This window comes from Pelophylax lessonae (genome assembly GCF_965119305.1).
Source record: "Pelophylax lessonae genome assembly, chromosome: 1".
Classification (NCBI taxonomy): Eukaryota; Metazoa; Chordata; class Amphibia; order Anura; family Ranidae; genus Pelophylax; species Pelophylax lessonae.
Window position 1 is genome coordinate 455,207,436 of NC_138768.1, and position 18,678 is coordinate 455,226,113.

An 18,678-nucleotide genomic window follows, 5' to 3' on the forward strand; every position below is an offset into this window, starting at 1 on the left:
GCTTCTTTGATAGACAAAACACCTGGCCAACCAGGACGTGTGACGTCTATCAAAGAAGCCGGGCAAGGAGGCGGGAATATGTGTATGATCGAGCGCTCGGCAATTACAAGCTGTTACAGCGGGAGGATCCGCCGCTCCGACATTATCCGACCAGCAGTACAGATGGAGGGGGTCAAGCCGATCATCTTAAGGCCAGAGCCGGTACAAGGGAGGGTGGGAGGGAGGACGGCTGCCCTGGGCGTCTGTGTCATGGGAGGTGGAGGGGGCACTGCCAGGAGTGTTTCTGTGACTATACTGTAAGTTGAGAGGAGAGAGCGGCATGTGCTCTCTTCTCGCCGGGCTTCACACTCCTTTCAATAGCGGCCGTCATACAGAGTTTGTTATCCCCTCTCCTCAGAGTCAAAGCAAGCAATGTGGAAAGGGGGCGGGTAACAAACTCTGTATAGTCCCATCTGATATCCAGTGTCATTCCTGAGCCGTAAACTTCTTCCCCTTCTGCTCTTGCAGCCGCATCTCTCCCACCAGCTGTCCGTGCAAACCTATAGGAATCGGCTTCTCTGAGGCTCCTTCTCTGCCCCTCCTCCGCTCTGACATAAGAAGAGGAGAAGGAGCCTCAGAAGAGGAGAATGACAGATCGATGTGCCGCGCTGTATCTGAGGTCTGCATGCTGGAGGAAAGAGAGAACTGCACTGGGGGCACAAATCTTATCCTGTCACCTCCCAAATTCCCATCTCAGCACAATCCCCCCCCCTTCCTAGCACAACCCCCCCCCCATCTCAGCACAATCCCCCCTCTCCTAGCACAACCCCCCCATCTCAGCACAATCCCCCCCCTCCTAGCACAACCCCCCCATCTCAGCACAATCCCCCCCCTCCTAGCACAACCCCCCATCTCAGCACAATCCCCCCTCCTAGCACAACCCCCCCATCTCAGCACAATCCCCACCCTCCTAGCACAACCCCCCCCCATCTCAGCACAGTCCCCCCCCCCATCTCACCACAGTTCCCCCCCCCTCCCTCCCATATTGATCCCACCTAGAAGTAATCATCTTCTCCCCACCCCTCCTGCTACAAATTCTCTTATCCCCCCCCCCAGGACAATCCCCCAAAGAGTATTTGTACTAGGAGGGGTGGGGAGAAGATGGTTACCTCTAGGTGGGATCGATATGGGGGGGGGGGGAGGGGGGTTGTGCTGGGATGGGGAATTTGAGAGGTGACAATATAAGATTTCTTCTAGCAGGGGAATTGGGGGGGGGGAGGGTGCTAGGAGGAGTGATTCGTGCTGGGGGGGGGGGGGGGGGAGGATTTGTGCCAGGAGTGGGGATTTGGGGATCGTCCTTGAAGAGATTATTAGAATGGGGTGGGGGGGATGGATTTGTGCCAGAACAGGAAGTCTTGGGGCTGTTAAAAAGGGATATTTGGGGGGGGGGGGGTGTGCCAGTAGGAATAATGGGGGGTTTTTGTGCTAGGGGGGAAAATGTTGATGGGGGGGAGGATTTGACGGGTAGGATTTGTTCTAGGAGGTGAAATTTGGGGGGTACTAGGAGGGTAATTTGGGGGGTTCCAGACCCTTGATGGGCACTGATTAGGCTGCACTGATGGGCACTGAAAATGTTGTTATTAATATTTATTTTTCTAACTTCTGCATTAATGCAAAAACATTTAACAGTGTAATTTTATGAGATGATTTATGAGGGCGTGTTTAGGGGCGGGGCAAGGTAGGAGTTGGGTGGGGCAACTGGTGGCGAGTAACCCTTAAGGCCTGGCTAGTAGCTCAGGACTTTAAATTTTGAGCCCTGGTCGCAGGAACACGGGGGGTAGCATCACTCACCATACCAAGGACCGCGGGCACCGCTCTGATACAGCTCGCCTCCCTCCCTGAGTGGGGGTGCTGTCAGCCAAGAGGGGACGCTGCAACACAGGGTGTTTCAGGGTTGATGTGTCCCGGCGAAGAAAATCCTCCGCAGGCTCGTCCCCATCCGTCGGGCACCGTCGTGGTAAGGCCTGGGTGGACCACAACCTGCGCATGCTCGCAGGCCAGGCTGGGGTACCATAAGGATCTAGATTATCCAGTGCAAAGCCCGGCCATCGCTTGTAGTTCTCCAGGAGGATCCCCCTGACTAGCTAGCGTTAGTGAATGAGAAAATAAAATAAAACATTTTTCAAAGAAAAAAGCAAAACTGAGACCGGAGACTCAGCAGGGTATCCTAGGTCCTACTCCTGAGCTAGGCAGCAAGAAACTGATTAGTAAGCTCTAAGTGTCTGAGGGTAATGTCAAGAGAGATAGCCCCTAAGGTGTGTCTAGTTAAAGCTTTTTAAAGAAGTTTCACTACCTAGCCTGCTCCTGCAAAGGGTGCCATTACCCAATAGTGATGAAACTTGGAAGAGGCTGCGTCTGTCAGAGGACGTAAGAGAAATTACTTATTTGCAAAATGTTAAAACAAAGTAAGAAAAATGTTTTTTTTTTTTTTTCTTCAAAATGTTCATGCTGGTGGTGATTAAACAACACCAAAAGAAAGCTCCGTCTAAAAAAAAAAAATGATAAGTAGAGTGTTGCATGACTACGCAATTGTCGCTCAAAGTGTGACAGCGCTAAAATCTGAAAATTGGCCTGTACAGGTAGGGGTCCGGTAATGAAGTGGTTAAAGTGATTATTAAGGGCAGACTTTTTTTTTACCTAATGCATTCTCTGCATTAAGGTAAAAAAAAATGCCCTTGTAAAAGTATCACCCCCTCCCACCATTTACTTGTCGAGGCTTACTTGATCCAGAGTTGCCTGTCTGTAGCGGTTCTCTCCCGCTCCCACAGGCTTTGCTGAGGAAGCAGGTGCTCCTACTACTGTCAATCAAAGCCAGTGAGAAGAAAGCAGGGGGCAGGGCCGAGAAGCACTGTGTGTCAATAGACACACACAGGCCAGCTCAAGAGTGAGCCCGCAGCTGCGTCCCTTTGGGAAGCGACTTCCGATGGGGGTGAACCAAGAAGAGGAGCAGCCGAGGGTGCTGGCAGGGCACCATAGAAGAGAGAATTTGGGGAGAAGGTAAGAATAACATTGTTTGTTATTTATAAAAAATAAAAACTGAGACTTTAGAATCACTTTAATACCTCTTTAAATGCAGAAATGAATTATTTCACTATAAAGTTAATTTGTATCTGTCATGTCAGTGTCTCCTGAAAACACTAATGAAGGAAATGAGAACGGGAAAGTGGAGTAGTGAAGGAAGTAGAAACGTGGAGAAGAGGCCCTCACATGAAAACATTAAAGTAGTAAAGTCAAAATGTTTTGTTACCTTAATGCACTATTAGGATTATGGTTAACTCCCCACTACTTGTTTCCCCTTCTTCACCGCCATTCCTAAACATTTACCTGCCTCCTCTAACGATCCAGTGCAGTCCTGCTCTCCCCTCTTCCTGTTCCCACAAGAGACACAGGCAGCAGCAGAAGCCATAGGCTCCTGCTGATGTCCAACTGTGAGGAGGTAGCGGGGCAGGACTTACCAGGGCGGTGTGTGTCTACGAATGTACACAGTCCAGATCAGGAGTGTGATCGCACGGGTGGCTCCTCAGCAGGAGGAGTGGATATTGCTGGAGGGGGACTCCAGAAAAGTTGGTAAGAGAGCAGGTAAATATAACTTAAATAACTTTAAAAAAAACCTTTAAAATCACTTTAAGACTTTAGTGTCAGCTTTCCACAGATACATTTTTTCATGATCACCTATTTTTGTGTGAAATATCAAACAGTACTAATTAGCAAACAATAAGGGAATAATGCAATTAAAATATAGCAGTGGTAATCAGAACCTCTATAAAAGAAACATTATGATCCATGTACCTCTGCAGCTGGGCAATCTCCTGACTGATTTCATCTAGTTCTTTTACCCCAGTATATTCTCCAGATCCAACAGAGCTTGAGCTGTCCTAAGAGGAGAACACATCATTTTTCATTACTAAATTGTAATTTTATTACATTTAGTATACTCTGCTAAATGTTTACATGTATGGAGGGTAAAAATCAGCAAATATAGCATGTAAGCTATATTTGTAAGCTCAAAAATTTGAAGATCCTTGTAATACAATCACCATTGCCCTTGCTAATGAAGTCTATTTACAAAGCCTTACATGGCTAAAGCAAGCAGGCTAAAACAAGCATGAGCTTTAGTATAATGCAGCCTTTCTAAACCGAAGACAAATGCTCTAAAACCATGCAGGGTGTTTTTTTTATTATGAAATTATGGCACACATCTCATATAACTCACTCCCTTAGTGGTCTTATTCAAACCATTCCAGTTGCTCTATGACTGCCCACCTGTTATTTCTTGGTTGTATTATAAGAAACAGAAAGCGGACAAACGATTTATACAAACTAAGATGAAACTTTAACACGTAACATTGCTAAACTCATTCTGCAAAACCTTCGCATGGTGGATGTTTTGACACATAGGGCAAGAGCAGACGGTGCACAAATAAATTAAAACGGACACTCAAACTGACAGAAAAGAGGGAGAATCCACACAATGACCAAGAATCAGCTGGCATCTGCTGATTCAGCCAAATATAAATTAGTCTATGGCCAGCTTTAGTTTTGAGTCAACTTTATTTTTTAAACTACTGTCTTTTTTTTTTTTTTTTTTTTTTTAACTATAGGCAATCTTGGTTTTACAAATAAAACTTTCAATACATAAAGGACGCTGCTTGCTTTTTGGTCTGTGGTTTGTCTGACTAAAACAGACTGATAAGGGTTGAAGCACTGCTCCAATTTGGTTGTGCGTAAATTTCAGCTTGAGCTATTGAGTTCTGTAAAGAAAAAATGCTTTATATCAAAGGTAGTATAGAAAACTTTAAAAAACGCTCATCTGCTTTCAAAATTAAAATACACAATATTAATATAAAGTCTGTTAATATATACACCTGACTGACTGAAAGTGGTTATTTTAACTTTTAGCCCTGGCCATAATTATGCACAAAACCCCCTTACAAATACCGCACCATGGTCGGCATTTACATGACTGTTCGCCTAAATTGAAATACAATAGCGAGAGATATTTCCTTTACAGTTCTCACTCTTTACCAAGATATTCCACTTTCAAAGACATGTACCCCCAACCCCTACCCGTCTACATTTTTCTCTCTATTTAAAACAATCTATTTGTACAAAAAAAAAAAAAAAAGACCAATAAACTCTTTGGATTACTAAACAATGGTTTTAATACCTGTAGCCAGGTAAACAAGTTATCAACCTACAGTGCATCCGGAAAGTATTCACAGCGCTTTTTCTACATTTTATGTTAAAGTCTAATTCCAAACCGCATTGATTTCATTATTTACTAATGAATTTTAGATCATTTTCATTAATCCAAATTGGATTAAATCCCATGTACATAAGTATTCACAGCCTTTGCTCAATACTTTGTTGAAGCATCTTTGGCACCAATTACAGCCTCAAGTCTTTTTGAGTATGATGCTGCAAGCTTGGCACACATTTTTGGGCAGTTTCTCCCATTCTTCTTTGCAGGTTGTTCGGGGGTGTCTGGGCTCTGGCTGGGCCCCTCAAGGACATTCAGAGTTGGCCAGTGATCAATTCTTTGCTATCTTGGCTGTGTGCTTCTGAACCTTCGCCCCAGTCTGAGGTCTAGAGTGCTCTGGAGCAGGTTTTCATCAAGGATGTCTCTGTACATTGCTGCATATTATCCTGACAAGTCTCCCAGTTCCTGCCACTGAAAAACATTCCCACAGCATGATGCTGCCACCACTATGCTTTACTGTTTCCTTCAGACATGACACTTGCCATTTAGGCCAAAAAGTTCAATCCTTGTTTCATCAGACCAGAGAATTTTATTTCTCGTGGTCTGAGAGTCCTTCAGGTACCTTTTGGCAGACACTGGGTGGGCTATCATGTGCCTTTTACTGAGGAGTAGCTTCTGTCTGGCCCCTCTACCATACAGGCCTAACTGGTGGAGTTCTGCAGAGATAATTGTTCTTCTGGAAGGTTCTCCTCTCTCCACTGAGAAATGCTGGAGCTCTGTGAGAGTAACCATTGGGTTCTTGATCACCTCCCTAAGGCCCTTCTCCCCCGAATGCTCAGTTTGGCTGGGCGGCCCACTCTAGGAAGAGCCCTGGGGGTTCCAACCTTCATCCATTTATGAATGATAGAGGCCACTGTGCTCACTGGGACCTTCAAAGCTGCAGAAATTTTTCTGTACCCTTCCCTAGATCTCTGCTTCAATACAATCCTGTCTCAAAGGTCTACAGACAATTTCTTGGACTTCATGGCTTGGTTTGTGCTCTGACATGCACTGTTAACTGTAGGACCTTAGATAGGTGCGTGGCTTTCCAAATCATGTCCAATCAACTGAATTTACCATAAGTGGACTCCAATCAAGTTGTAGAAACATCTCAAGGATGATCAGTGTAAACAGGATGCACCTGAGCTCAATTTTAAGTGTCATGGCAAAGGCTGTAAATACTTATGTACATGTGTACATTTTTTTGTTTTTCATAAATTTACAAAGATTTCAAACAAACTTCTTTCACGTTGTCATTAATGGGGTATTGTTTGTAGAATTTTGAGAAAAAAATGATTAATTTAATCCATTCTGGAATAAGGCTGTAACATAAAAAGATGTAGAAAAAGTGAAGCGTGTGAATATATTCCGCATGCACTGTATTAGCACTATTGTGTGGGAGATTTGTAATTACTGCCTAAGTCAGCCATAGACTGTTTAAACCTCGGCCGGTTCAGCAGGTACTAGTCGCGATTTGAACCATGTATGGGCAGGCTGATTGTACCCAAGTTGATTGATTGAGCCATCCAGCCTGTTAGATTTTTCATGCAAATATTAGCAGTGGCTTTAGCTACTGGCAATAATAAGTGTGTTCTCTCCCAGCAGGGATCCGTGGTTGCAGGGGAAAAAAAATTGCACTGTCTATGGCCAGCTTTAGTTATACAGTGGGTATAGAAAAGAATCACCCCCTATAAAAACAATCAATCAAATGTTGTTGCTTTGCAGCCTGGAATGAAGAATCAGTTTTGTTTTATTCAGCTGTATTTACTCAGTGCAACGTATAACATCCAGATTAAAAAAAGATAGATTACCAACATGTCAGAAAAAAAAAAAAAAGGATGAAAAATAGAAACACTGAGTTAGAAAAATGATCACCCTCATCCTAAAAATGACTTGTTAACTCAATCAGGTGTAGCTAACCACCTTCTCAATGGCACACAAAGCCATTTGACTTTCAACTGATCAGCTGTAGTCCTTTTGATTAGCTAAGCATGAAAATATCTTTCCTGGAGCTTTTCAGTCCCTGGTACTGCGACTGGAGCGAATAGTCAACTATGGGTGGCAAGGCACGATCACCGGGATCCCTGAGATAAAAGTCGTGAACAGGCACAAGTCAGGAGATGGGATACAAAAAAATTTCGAAGGCTTTAACAATGCCTAGAAGCACAGTGCGTTCTAATATTAGGAAGTGGAGGGTATTTGGTACAACACAGACCCTCCCTGGATCAGGATGTCACTCCAAACTGAAACTGATGAAAGAGCCAGGAGGAAACTGGTCAAAGAGGCTACCAAGAGGCCTACAGCAACTCTGAAGCAGTTGCAGGAATTAATGACAAAAAGAGTGGTCATTGCGTGCATGTGACAACAATATCAGAAATTCTCCACAAATGTGGCTTTTATGGGAGGGTTTTAAGAACAAAGTCTCTCCTCAAGAAAGTCCACATGCAGTTACGACTGAGCTTTGCTAAATACGCACCTTGAAGATTCTGAGGCCACATTAAAAAAGGTGTTATGATCAGAGGAGACTAAAATTAAATTTTATGGCCTAAACACCAAACGATATGTCTGGTGGAAATCAAATATAGCTCACCATCCAAATAACACCATTCCTACAGAAAAGCATGGAGGTAGTCATATCCTGTATGGGAGTGTTTCTCTGCAGCAGGGATTGGAGCCCTTGCCAGGATAGATGAAAAAATGGATGGGGCAAAACAACATCAAATTCTTAAGGAAAATCTGCTGCCCTCTGCCAGAAAGTTGTCAATGGGAAGAAGGTTTACCTTCCAACATGACAATGACCCAAAGCACACGGGAAAAATTACCACAAAGTGGATGAAGGAGAATAGGTGGAAGTCCTTTCATGTTTTAGTCAGAGCCCAGACCTAAACTCTATTGTAAATCTGTGAAATGACTTGAAGACTGCAGTCCACAAACAGTCACAGTCAAATTTACATTTTCCCACAAAAGTGAGTATACCCCTCACATTTTTGTAAATATTTTATTACAGGGCTTGACAAACCCCAGGCACCAGGTCGCATTGGCCACTAGAATTAGCGGCCTGACACCTGGGTTACACTGTGGCAGGTGTCTTGTCGCCAGACATCCCAAGTCTCCTGCATGCGGGTTGCGGCTACCACCTGACACTTACAAGTGTCGGGCCCACATGTGGGAGACTCCCGCAATTCGCAAGAGACTTGGGATGTCTAGCAACAAAACTGTGTCTGTTAGCTGTGACAAAACTGAGCCTATGCTTCTTGTATAGTTCTGGCTTCGTCCTGTCACAGGCGGAGTAATATCAAATGCACTCCGCTTATGAGAGGAGAGACACAGGAAGCATCGGCTCTGCATGCTTTCTCCAGCGCCACTCCTCACACTCTCTGCCAGCAGTACCAGCCATAAGTACCCACAGCGGCAGCAGTACCAGCCAGCAGTATCAGCCAGAAACTAGCCCCCAGCACATAATTGTAAATATCCCAGCATGTGCAGTGTTTCTGACTCCTACCACCATGACCACTTCAAATCACTTAAGTGGTCATGGGGGTTGGAGTGTTCCTTCATTATCTCTCAGAAGAAGTAAAAGCACACACAGGTCAAATGCCGGGCAACATCAGCAGGTTCATTAAAAACTGGCTGCCATTGGGCCTGTGTGTATGGCAGCCGGTCCAACAGAAGCTGGCCATTCGGCATGCGCAAAAAAAAAAACACTGGCTCCTAACTTTTTTAGCTGGCTCCTAGAATTTAAGCAAATCTGTCAAGCCCTGTTTCATTATATCTTTTCATGTGACAACACTGAAGAAATGACACTTTGCTACAATGTAGTGAGTGTACAGCTTGGTGTACAGGTGTGAATGGGGAGATGGTGTGTCAAATTTGGTGTTATTGCTCTCACTCTCTTACTGGTCACTGGAAGTTCAAAATCACACCTCATGGCAAAGAACTCTCTGGGGATCTGAAAAAAAGAATTGTTGCTCTACATAAAGATGGCCTAGGTTATAAGAAGATTGCCAAGACCTTGAAACTGAGCTGCAGTACGATGGTTAAGACCATACAGCGGTTTAACAGGAAAGGTACATTCAGAACAGGCCTTGCTAAGGTCAACCAAAGAAGTTGAGTGAACATGCTCAGCGTCATATCCAGAGCTGGTCTTTGGGAAATAGATGTATGAGTGCTGCCAGCATGTGCTCAGACCATGCGCCGCACACTGCATCAAATTGGTCTGCATGGCTGTTGAACCAGAAGGAAGTGTCTTCTAAAGATGATGCACAAGAAAGCCCACAAACAGTTTGCTGAAGACAAGCAGACTAAGGACATAGAATACTGGAACCATGTCCTGTGGGATGAGGAGACCAAGATAAACTTGTCTAGTTTAGATGGTGTCGAGCATGTGTGGCGGCAACCAGGTGAGTACAAAGACAAGTGTGTCTTGCCTACAGTCAAGCATGGTGGTGGGAGTGTCATGGTCTAGGGCTGCATGAGTGATGCCATCACTGGGGAACTACAGTTCATTGAGGGAACCATGAATGCCAACATGTACTGTGACATACTGAAGCAGAGCATGATTTCCTCCCTTTGGAGACTGGAACGCAAGGCAGTATTCCAACATAACGACCCCAGACACTTCTCCAAGATGACCACTGCCTTGCTAAAGAAGCTGAGGATAAAGGTGATGGACTGGCCAAGCATGTCTCCAGACCTAAACCCTATTGAGCATCTGTGGGGCATCCTCAAGCGGAAGGTGGAGGAGCGCAAGGTCTCCAACATCCTTCAGTTCCGTGATGACTCCAGTGGCAACCTGTGAAGCACTGGAGAACTCAATGCCGAAGAGGGTTAAGGAAGTGCTGGAAAATGATGGTGGCCACAGAAAATATTGACACGTTGGGACCAATTTGGACATTTTCAGTTAGAGGTGTACTCACTTTTGTTGCCAGCGGTTTAGACATTAATGGCTGTGTGTTGAGTTTTTTTTGAGGAGACAGCAAATTTACACTGTTATACAAGCTGTACACTCACTACTTTACATTGTAGCAAAGTGTCATTTCTTCAGTGTTGTCACATGAAAAGATATAATAAAATATTTACAGAAAATGTGAGGGGTGTACTCACTTTTGAGAGATACTCTAAATGAACTTGAGCAGTTCTGCAAAGATGAGTGCACAAATATTGCAAAGTCTAGATGTGCAAAGTTAGGAGAAACATATCCCAACAGACTAAAGGCTGTAATTAAAGCAAAAGGTGGTTCAACAAAATAAGGACACAAGGGGGTGATCCTTTTTCCAACTCAGTGATTCTGTTTTTTTTTTTCCTGCACGTTGGGGTTATATCTTTCACTCGGATGTTATACAGCTGGATAAAACAAAAATTATGTCGGTCTTCATTTCACGCTGCAAAGCAACAAAATGTGATTTTTTTTTTTTTTTAAAGGGAATGGGGGTGGTTCTTTTCTATACTCACTGTACAATCTATTCTTTTAGAAAGGTGATCATCAATGAAAAGGACCAAAAAAAGCTTATTTTAAAAGTTAGGAGCGAACAATTGTGTAGGTTAGGTTTTTGAAGGCATTACTTTTTCTAAAATATAACCATGTATTTAGGCATAAACATACATTACACCCAGTATCTGGCCTTGTAGCAGAAAGACATAGATCTATAGCCCAAACTATGAGCTGAAGTTTGTTTCCTTAAATTGTTTCTGTAATCCTCAACAATGAACTTCTTTTATTTGCTTCCTTTTTGTTTGTTAAATATGCTTTTGAAAAGGGTTTTGTTATACCCGCTAAATAATTGCAAAAAAAAACAAAAACCTGTTGATCACGACTGAAAGCCAGATCTTCATGTGCTCTCGGTTCTCATGTACTCTCTGTGGTTTAAAGAACACCTCCCACCTATGTTTTAGAGGCAACGAGACAGGGGAGTATTCTGTAGTCCTTAACGCACATCTTGTCTTTGGTTGACAACCCTGTGCCTCCACAGATGCAATACAGTGTGCAGCCAGCGTCACCCTATGACAAGATGTACGTTACTCGCAGGGATTACCAGGTGAAAAACAAAAAAACTAATCCACCACATCTAAGGATTGGTAAACTGCATGTTATAAAATTTGTGTTCTTAGGTTTAGTTTCCCTTAAAATACAGTGCTCACTTCCAGGGTCCAGTGAAATATCCAGCTCACTCTCTGGTAAAGAATTCCAGCTTCCTCTGTTAAATGCTAAATTCTAAGTATTGTGATTGATTGTATAATCCTATGTGTCACAAACATCTGAAGTTTCACTGTGGTGTCATGACAAAAAAGTTGGAAACCACTGGTTTAGTGGTGTTTGTATAATGTTCTGTGTAGTACGTTACAAAATTTCTGAGACTACAGAGAATAAGTTCTCTATTTGGTTTCCTACTAGCTTAAAAGGGGCATAATATTTTTCATTGCTTTGTTACGAACATTCACCTGCAGAAAAAAAATTATCTGCAATAATTACAGAGATAAATCACTCTATGCTGCGGTTTTCAATAAAACAAAACTACCATGCAATGATTTCACAAAAAGATCTGCATGCCATTTTAGTATAGGTGATAAAACACTTGAATAAAAGCTTTCACAGGTCTTTTCTTATGAAGGAAATATATGCACAACCACACAATAAGCCATTAAACCCTCAACAATATAAATAATTTCAAGAAAATAGCAAAGAAGACTAATTGAAAACAGTGTAAAGTAGCCTATGGGTGATAGCACTGAAGTGTGCATGCAGATACATATGGCATGCCAGGGAGGGACTACTAAACAAGGGTTTACTCACACGCCGTATTTCTGGCAAGCTTGTCACCTCGTTTCCTACAGGGGTCATGTAACCAGACAGGGTCTGGAGGAAAAGGGCAAGGAAGAAGCCACAGATGGAACATACAGAGCACATACATAACATACTGAATAAATATACCAAAATATAAAACCATTTATTATATTTATAGCCACCAGAAAGTACATATAGCTGTAATGCATAAAGAAAATAATTTTTACTGAATGTACTGGAGGGTCCAGCATCTTAAAACATAGCCATTGCACTGGGAGAACAGAAACTCCCATCTGCTTTTAGGGCATATTCTTGTAACTTCAGCTGTTCAACTTCTAGCTCACTAGTACAAGACTGATATTGCCCAGAAAGCGAATGAGCCACTTGCCAAATTTATCTGAGCTGGACACACACACACACACACACACACACACACACACTACAAGCACTATTCAATTCTTTTGAGCGTTTGCAATCCTTGCTATAGCAGAGTACAAATTATCCACAGTACAGAATGCAGAGTTACTGTGCATGTGTGGGCCCAGCTCAAAAATGTTGATAAGCGGCTCGGCAGTTTTATGGTCGAGATCTTTCTGGTTCAGGGAAAAATGGGATTTTTGACTTACCGTAAAATCCATTTCTATGATGTTCATTGACGGACACAGCTCTTGATTCTTCTTAACCAATGGGATATACTGCCCCCTACAGGAGTAGGAAACTAGGCAGGAAAAAGCTTGACTATGCCAATGGACAGTCCCAGAGAGCTCTCAGCTATAGGCACTCAGTTTTGTTACAAGCAGTGTCAGAAGAAAGCCAACTCCACAAGTGGGTGGGTGCTAGGTCTGTCAATGAACCGAGAAATGGATTTTACGGTAAGCCAAAAATCCCATTTTCTCTTTTGTTCATAGATGGACACAGCTTCTGATTCTTCTTAACCATTGGGACGTCCCAAAGCAGTGTTAAACATGAGGGGTGGGGAAAAAAGCAGAAAAAAATTCCCAAGGCTAACCATAGCCAACCAGGTAACATGGGGCTCAACCATAAAACAAATGGAGCTCACTTGAAAAAAACAATACACCCTCAAAGAGGACCAGGTCCTCTAAACAGCAGCCAGAAAACCTTGCGGCCAAAAGAAGCATCTGCAGACGCCAACACATCCACTTTATAAAATATTAGCAAAAGTGTGCACCAACGACCAGTTGCCCGCCTTGAAACCTGAGTCCCTGACGCTTGATGACGGAAGCCCAGGAGACACTAAGCACCCTAGTAGAGTGTTCCATGACAGGGAAAGCAGGAACCTGTTCATTGATGCAAAAGGCCCGATCCACCATCTGTCTGATGCATCTTGAGCACAAATAGAGTCTGACTTCCTAAAAGACTCGTAGCTGCCAGGTACACCCTAATTGCCTGGACCACAACCAAGACAAGCAAGGTAATTTCCTTTGGATGTTTAGCCTGGAACAAAGGGAAGGCAACACAATGTCTTCATTCAAATGACAGTCAGAGTCCACCTTACGAAGGAATGATGACAGGGGCGAAGCACCACCTTATCCTTGTGAATCATAAATAAGGTGAACGACAGGATAACGCCGCCAGTTCAGACACCCCGATAGCCACCAAAAAAGGCTCCCTCCCGGGCATCGCAAGCAGGGAAACCTCCCGAATATTTTCAAAGGGAGGTTTCTGTAGAGCTGAAAGCACCATATTAAGATCCCAGGGCGGCAACGGAGACCACACTGAAGGAACCAAATGTCGGACACCCTGAAGAAAGGCAAGCGCCAGGGAGTGTGAGGCCAAAGGTCATTTGAAATAGACCACCAAAGCTGATACCTGGCCCTTGATGGTACTCAAGGCCAATTGGCGAATTACTGTTCAACCCCCCCGTTAAAGGAAGATTAAGATCTGATCCACAGAGAAGGAGCGAGGATGAACCCCAAGAGACTCACATCACGCAATGTACGTCTTCCGTGTACGAAGGTAGATCTTCCTAGAAGTAGATTCCCTAGCTTTCAACAGCGTAGGAATCACACCGACTCAGACAAACCTCCATCCTTCAGCACCTGGCATTTAACAACCAAGCCGTCAAAGCTAGCGACTGTAAATCAGGATAGAAGATCGGTCTTTGGGACAGCAGAACCTCCCTGAGAGGAAGCCACCAAGGAGCATCGGCGACCAGCCGTACCCAATCGGCGTACCAAGACCAGTGAGGTAAGTCTGGATGGAATCCCTTCTGCTTTGATTATGCACAGAAATCGTGGCAAAAATTTGAGAGGGCTGGAATGAAATCGGTCAGCCCACCTTAGAATGATATCTATTTACCGAGCTGCCTGGACACTACTTGTGCCCCCTTGATGATTGACCTAGACCATGGTTGTGGCATTATCCAAATGAATTCGAACCAGACACCCCTGAAGACGAATTGTCGAAGGAGCCAAAGGCCGATCGCTCGGAGTTCCAGAACATTAAATCCCCAGTATGGACTCTCTGAGCACATCTGCGCTAAAGACACCTCCCCACCTGGACAGACTGACATCTGTGGTGACAACCATCCAGTACAGGGGAAGAAAGGATTAAAATCCTTGCCCCATTTCACCAGAATCTCTTTAGCAGAGATCTTGAGTGGAACTGTGCAAACAGACCACCCTCAAGGGTGGACAACATCGGGCCCAGCACCCGCATGCAAGCCCGAAGGGATGACCGTCTGCTTAATAGAAGCTGAATTGCCTCCTGCAATGTCTGGAGTTTTTCCAGAGAAAGAAACACTCTGGCTAAGGCCAAGTCCACAGTCAGACCCAAATAGTCCAGTTTTTATGGACAGAACCAAAGAAGACTCCTGAAGGTTCAGAATCCAACCAAACTACCTCAAAGTTCACAAAGCAATTTCCAGTTTTCCATCAGAGCATTCGGAGGCTTCGCTCACAGAAGATCGTCCAGGTACCCCAGTACCGCGATCCCCCCACTGACTCAAACAAAGCCAGCACTGGGGCCTACACTTTTGCTGACCACAAACGGATAATGCTCCTCACCCACGGCCAAACTGAGGAAGCGTTGGTGACCGGCACATATTAGAATGTGCAGGTAGGCGTCCTTGATGTCGATAGAAGCGAGAGGAAATCCCCCCGACGTAGCGACGCCACTACAGTGTGTCTCGACTCCACATGGAACTTCTATACTCGCACCAGCAGTTTAGCTCCTTGAGGTCCAGCATTGGACATACCTTGCCTTCCTTCCTGGGAACTGTAAAGAGGTTTGAGTAAAAACCCCTTAAAAGTAAGTGATCTGGGGACAAGTACAAGTTGGAAGGGAAGAACCTTTCCGAGGATAAGACCTAACCTAATCCCGTCGCCTGACCGAATAACTTTGTGGACCCACGTGCCCCATACCAGGGAGGTCCATGGATCGGGCAGCCTTTTCCACAGGTCTGGAAGAGCCCACTCGTGGCTTGCCATACAGGTCCTCTTGGAATCTCCAGTGGAGGCTCTGAATTTTGATCCCTTGTCTTGAGACCCTGAGGGGAGAAAAACCCTCTTCTGAGCCGAGGAGAATGGCCCACGTCTATGACAGTGCTCTTTGCCTTTGGTAGCCTTAACGATGTCATTCAAGGAAGCGCCAAACAGGCAATCCCCTACAAGGGGGAGATCAGATAAGGCCTTCGTAGAGGTCTGGTCAGCAGACCAGTATTTCAGCCAGATAAGGACCACTGCTGATACAGATAGCCTAGAAATCAAAGGAGCCGCATCCAAGAGGCATCACAGATAAACTGTAGCCCCTGGACCAACTGACCTGCAAGATTCGCGAAGACAGGGGGAAGCGGTTTCCCCCCCCCAGGTCCCGGCGTACAAATTTAGCCACTCGGTCAGAGCTTGCAACACCAGGGCAATAGTAAATACCTATGTGCCTAGCCAGCCACAGCGAACATATGGCGGGCCAGAGCCTCCGCCCTCCTATCAGCTGGATATTTAAAGGCTCGGGACTCCTCAACCGAAATGCAGGTAGCTTTATTTAACCTGGAAACCGGCAAGTCCACTACAGGTGGGAGCATCCACCTTTAACGCAGTTAATCCTCATAAGGACACCGCAAGCAAAAAGCTATTAGGAACCACTGCATTTTGGACAACCCCACTGTTTTGTGACAATGTTGTCAAAGTAAGCAGAAAAGGGAACACCCTTGCTGCTTTGGAGGGCCTGTGGGTGCCAAAAGAGATCAGCGCCTCCGACGCAGCATCAGCCGCAACCTCCTTTTTAAAGTGTCACTCATTGACACAAACAGTGCATCCACCAGCGCTTTTTCATGCGCAGCTAGAGGAGCAGAGGAATTATCCTCACTATCTGAGCACTTCAGGGTGCGTGGATGCAGACCAAGTAGGGTCGCTATAAACTAAGCTCACCCAGAAAACAATCAGGTGAGGCCGCCAACTGCGATGCTGGCAACTGCAATCCCGCAAAGGGGACGCCGACCAAGGGCACACGAATGGACCACCTACTGGACTGGCATAATAGGAAATAGCGCCCTTAAAAGGGGGCCGCCTGCCGTGAAGCAGATGCGCAGGCAGGGTATCCAGATGGTCCAGCAGTGCTAAAAGGGGCAAGTGCCCCACACAATAATGGCGGCAAGACTATCATTAAAAATGAAGCGCCCCCACAGTGCCACCCCTTCCAAGGGAGGCGCCAAGCTAACTGCATGGCCTAGCAGGCCGTAAGTCGCGGCCTAATTTTTTGTGGAGGCCCAGCCGCAAGTGCACGGATCCTAGCCTGACAGAAATCCAAAAGAAGAGTGGGGGCTTTAGCAAAACGCACTGGGGCCGCCCCCCAAAGGAGTTTCCCAACTCAGCCGCAAAGCCTAGCGGGCCGCAGCCTAAGGTTTTTTTATGGGTGCCCAGCCGCGAGCCCCAGTGGAGCCGACCACTCAGGGGCAGCGGAGGGGAGAGCGAATGCTCAAAACAGGAGGCGGTGGCTTCAGCCATCCTCACAGGGGTCACCTCACGTAGTTTCCGACTAGTAGGCCGCAAAGCCGCAGTCTAAATTTTCGGCCGGACTCGGCCGCGTGAGGAGAGTACCTGCGGATGCTAAACTATCCGCTCCCCCAGCCCAACAACTGCCGCAGGGAGCCCAGAGGACATCCCTGTCCTAGTCACCAACCCTCAGGATGGCAGGGAACCCTGCTCAATCCCCCCGTTGTACACCAGGAAAACGCGGTCACAGCAACTCCAACCAGCCCCCCTTAAGAGCATGCCACAGCCAGCTCGTAAACTCATCCGTGGGCAAAAGACCCACAGTGACCACCAATGTTTTAGAGGGGAAGGGGGGAAGTCGGGGAACCCAGGGGTCCTATCGTCCCAGGAAGGGGCCCATGTCCACCCCAAAACCCTCCAGGAGTAGAGGGGGGACAGCTACTTACCAGGAACAGGGTGGGCACCGCTCCGGACAGTCCACCGCTCCGTTGTAATGTGGGTGCTGTTGGCCAGGTGAAATGCTGTGACTATGGCCTAGGCCAGGTCATATGCATCCTCGCAAGAAGTTTAGCTTGCAAGCCAGCACCCCACCCAGTGGGGCAATGTCGCAACCGACCTAGCGCGGAGCTACGGTCTGCACATACTTGCTGGCCAGACTAGGGGGGACCATCTGGATTTAATTATCCAGTCTGTCGCCCAGTCTGGCAACTGATGGTAGATTCTCACCGGAACAAATAACAAAGATAGGAAGAAATTCAATTCAAAAAGAAAAAAAAATGCCAGGACCAGAGATCCCAGCAAGGAACTAGGTCCTTACTCCTGACTAGGCAGAAAAAAAACTTGAGTGCCTATAGCTGAGAGAGGGGTTTACCCCCTGGGACTGCCATTAGGCGTAGTCAAGCTTTTTCCTGCCTAGTATCCTTCTCCTGTAGGGGGCAGTATAACCCAATGGTTAAGAAGAATCAAGAGCTGTGTCCGTCAATGAACGAAAGAGAAAGTGAAAACTGCAGGGAGGCTGAGAGTGGGGGAAACTACAATAAGTATAACTGCACCTATACTCGTTTACATATCAATGTACACTCACCATCAGAGCATGAATGCCTGGATTTACAGAGTTTAATCTGGCTTGAATCCAAGGACATCAATCAGGTAAATCAATGTCAAGGTGTTAACATGGATCTCTCTCAAATTTCTCCAACAGATGGATACAACTAAATTATTAAACCTTACATTTTAAGAAATGCTTAGAACTGGAAGGGTACATGTTTGCAGAAGCAGGATTGAGTAGCAAATCAGAAAAGGCAAAGCATGGCTAGAAATATTACAGATGGACCGCAGGGATGTAATGAAGAGGCCTTAAAGCTAGGTACACATAGAGCAAAAATTGTCCGAAAACGGTCAGTTTGGCAGTTACTGGCCGCCTTTCTGTGTGTACAGTTCCTCGTCTGACGTTCCTCATCTGGAAAACCAGCAGCCGATTGGCATTCAATCGATGTGTTCTGGCAGGGGGGAGTTCCTGTCAGAACACTATAGCACAGTGGAGGGAAATTGCTGTGCTAAACGGTGTATAGTTAGTACAGCGATCTCCTCAGATTTTTTCTTTTCGGCCTGCTTTGTTGAACAAAAAAAAAAAAAAACCTTCCTGAGTATATCAGGCATAAGAAGAG

The 18,678-nt window shown here is 45.5% G+C and overlaps 1 protein-coding gene across 4 annotated transcripts in view; it reads right to left on the reverse strand.

Annotated features, from left to right (window-relative positions):
• The window catches only part of EPS15L1 (epidermal growth factor receptor pathway substrate 15 like 1), a 354,413-nt gene that overhangs the window by 179,288 nt on the left and 156,447 nt on the right, over window positions 1-18,678 (reverse strand). For 2 of the 4 annotated variants that reach the window (XM_082248118.1, XM_082248119.1), the window contains exons 12-13: window positions 12,069-12,131; window positions 3,829-3,914 (exon numbers count right to left, since the gene is read on the reverse strand). In XM_082248118.1, coding sequence (XP_082104244.1) covers window positions 3,829-3,914; window positions 12,069-12,131 — 149 coding nt within the window. The remainder of the gene's footprint in view (window positions 1-3,828; window positions 3,915-12,068; window positions 12,132-18,678) is intronic. The other 2 variants (XM_082248120.1, XM_082248121.1) reach the window with 1 other exon arrangement.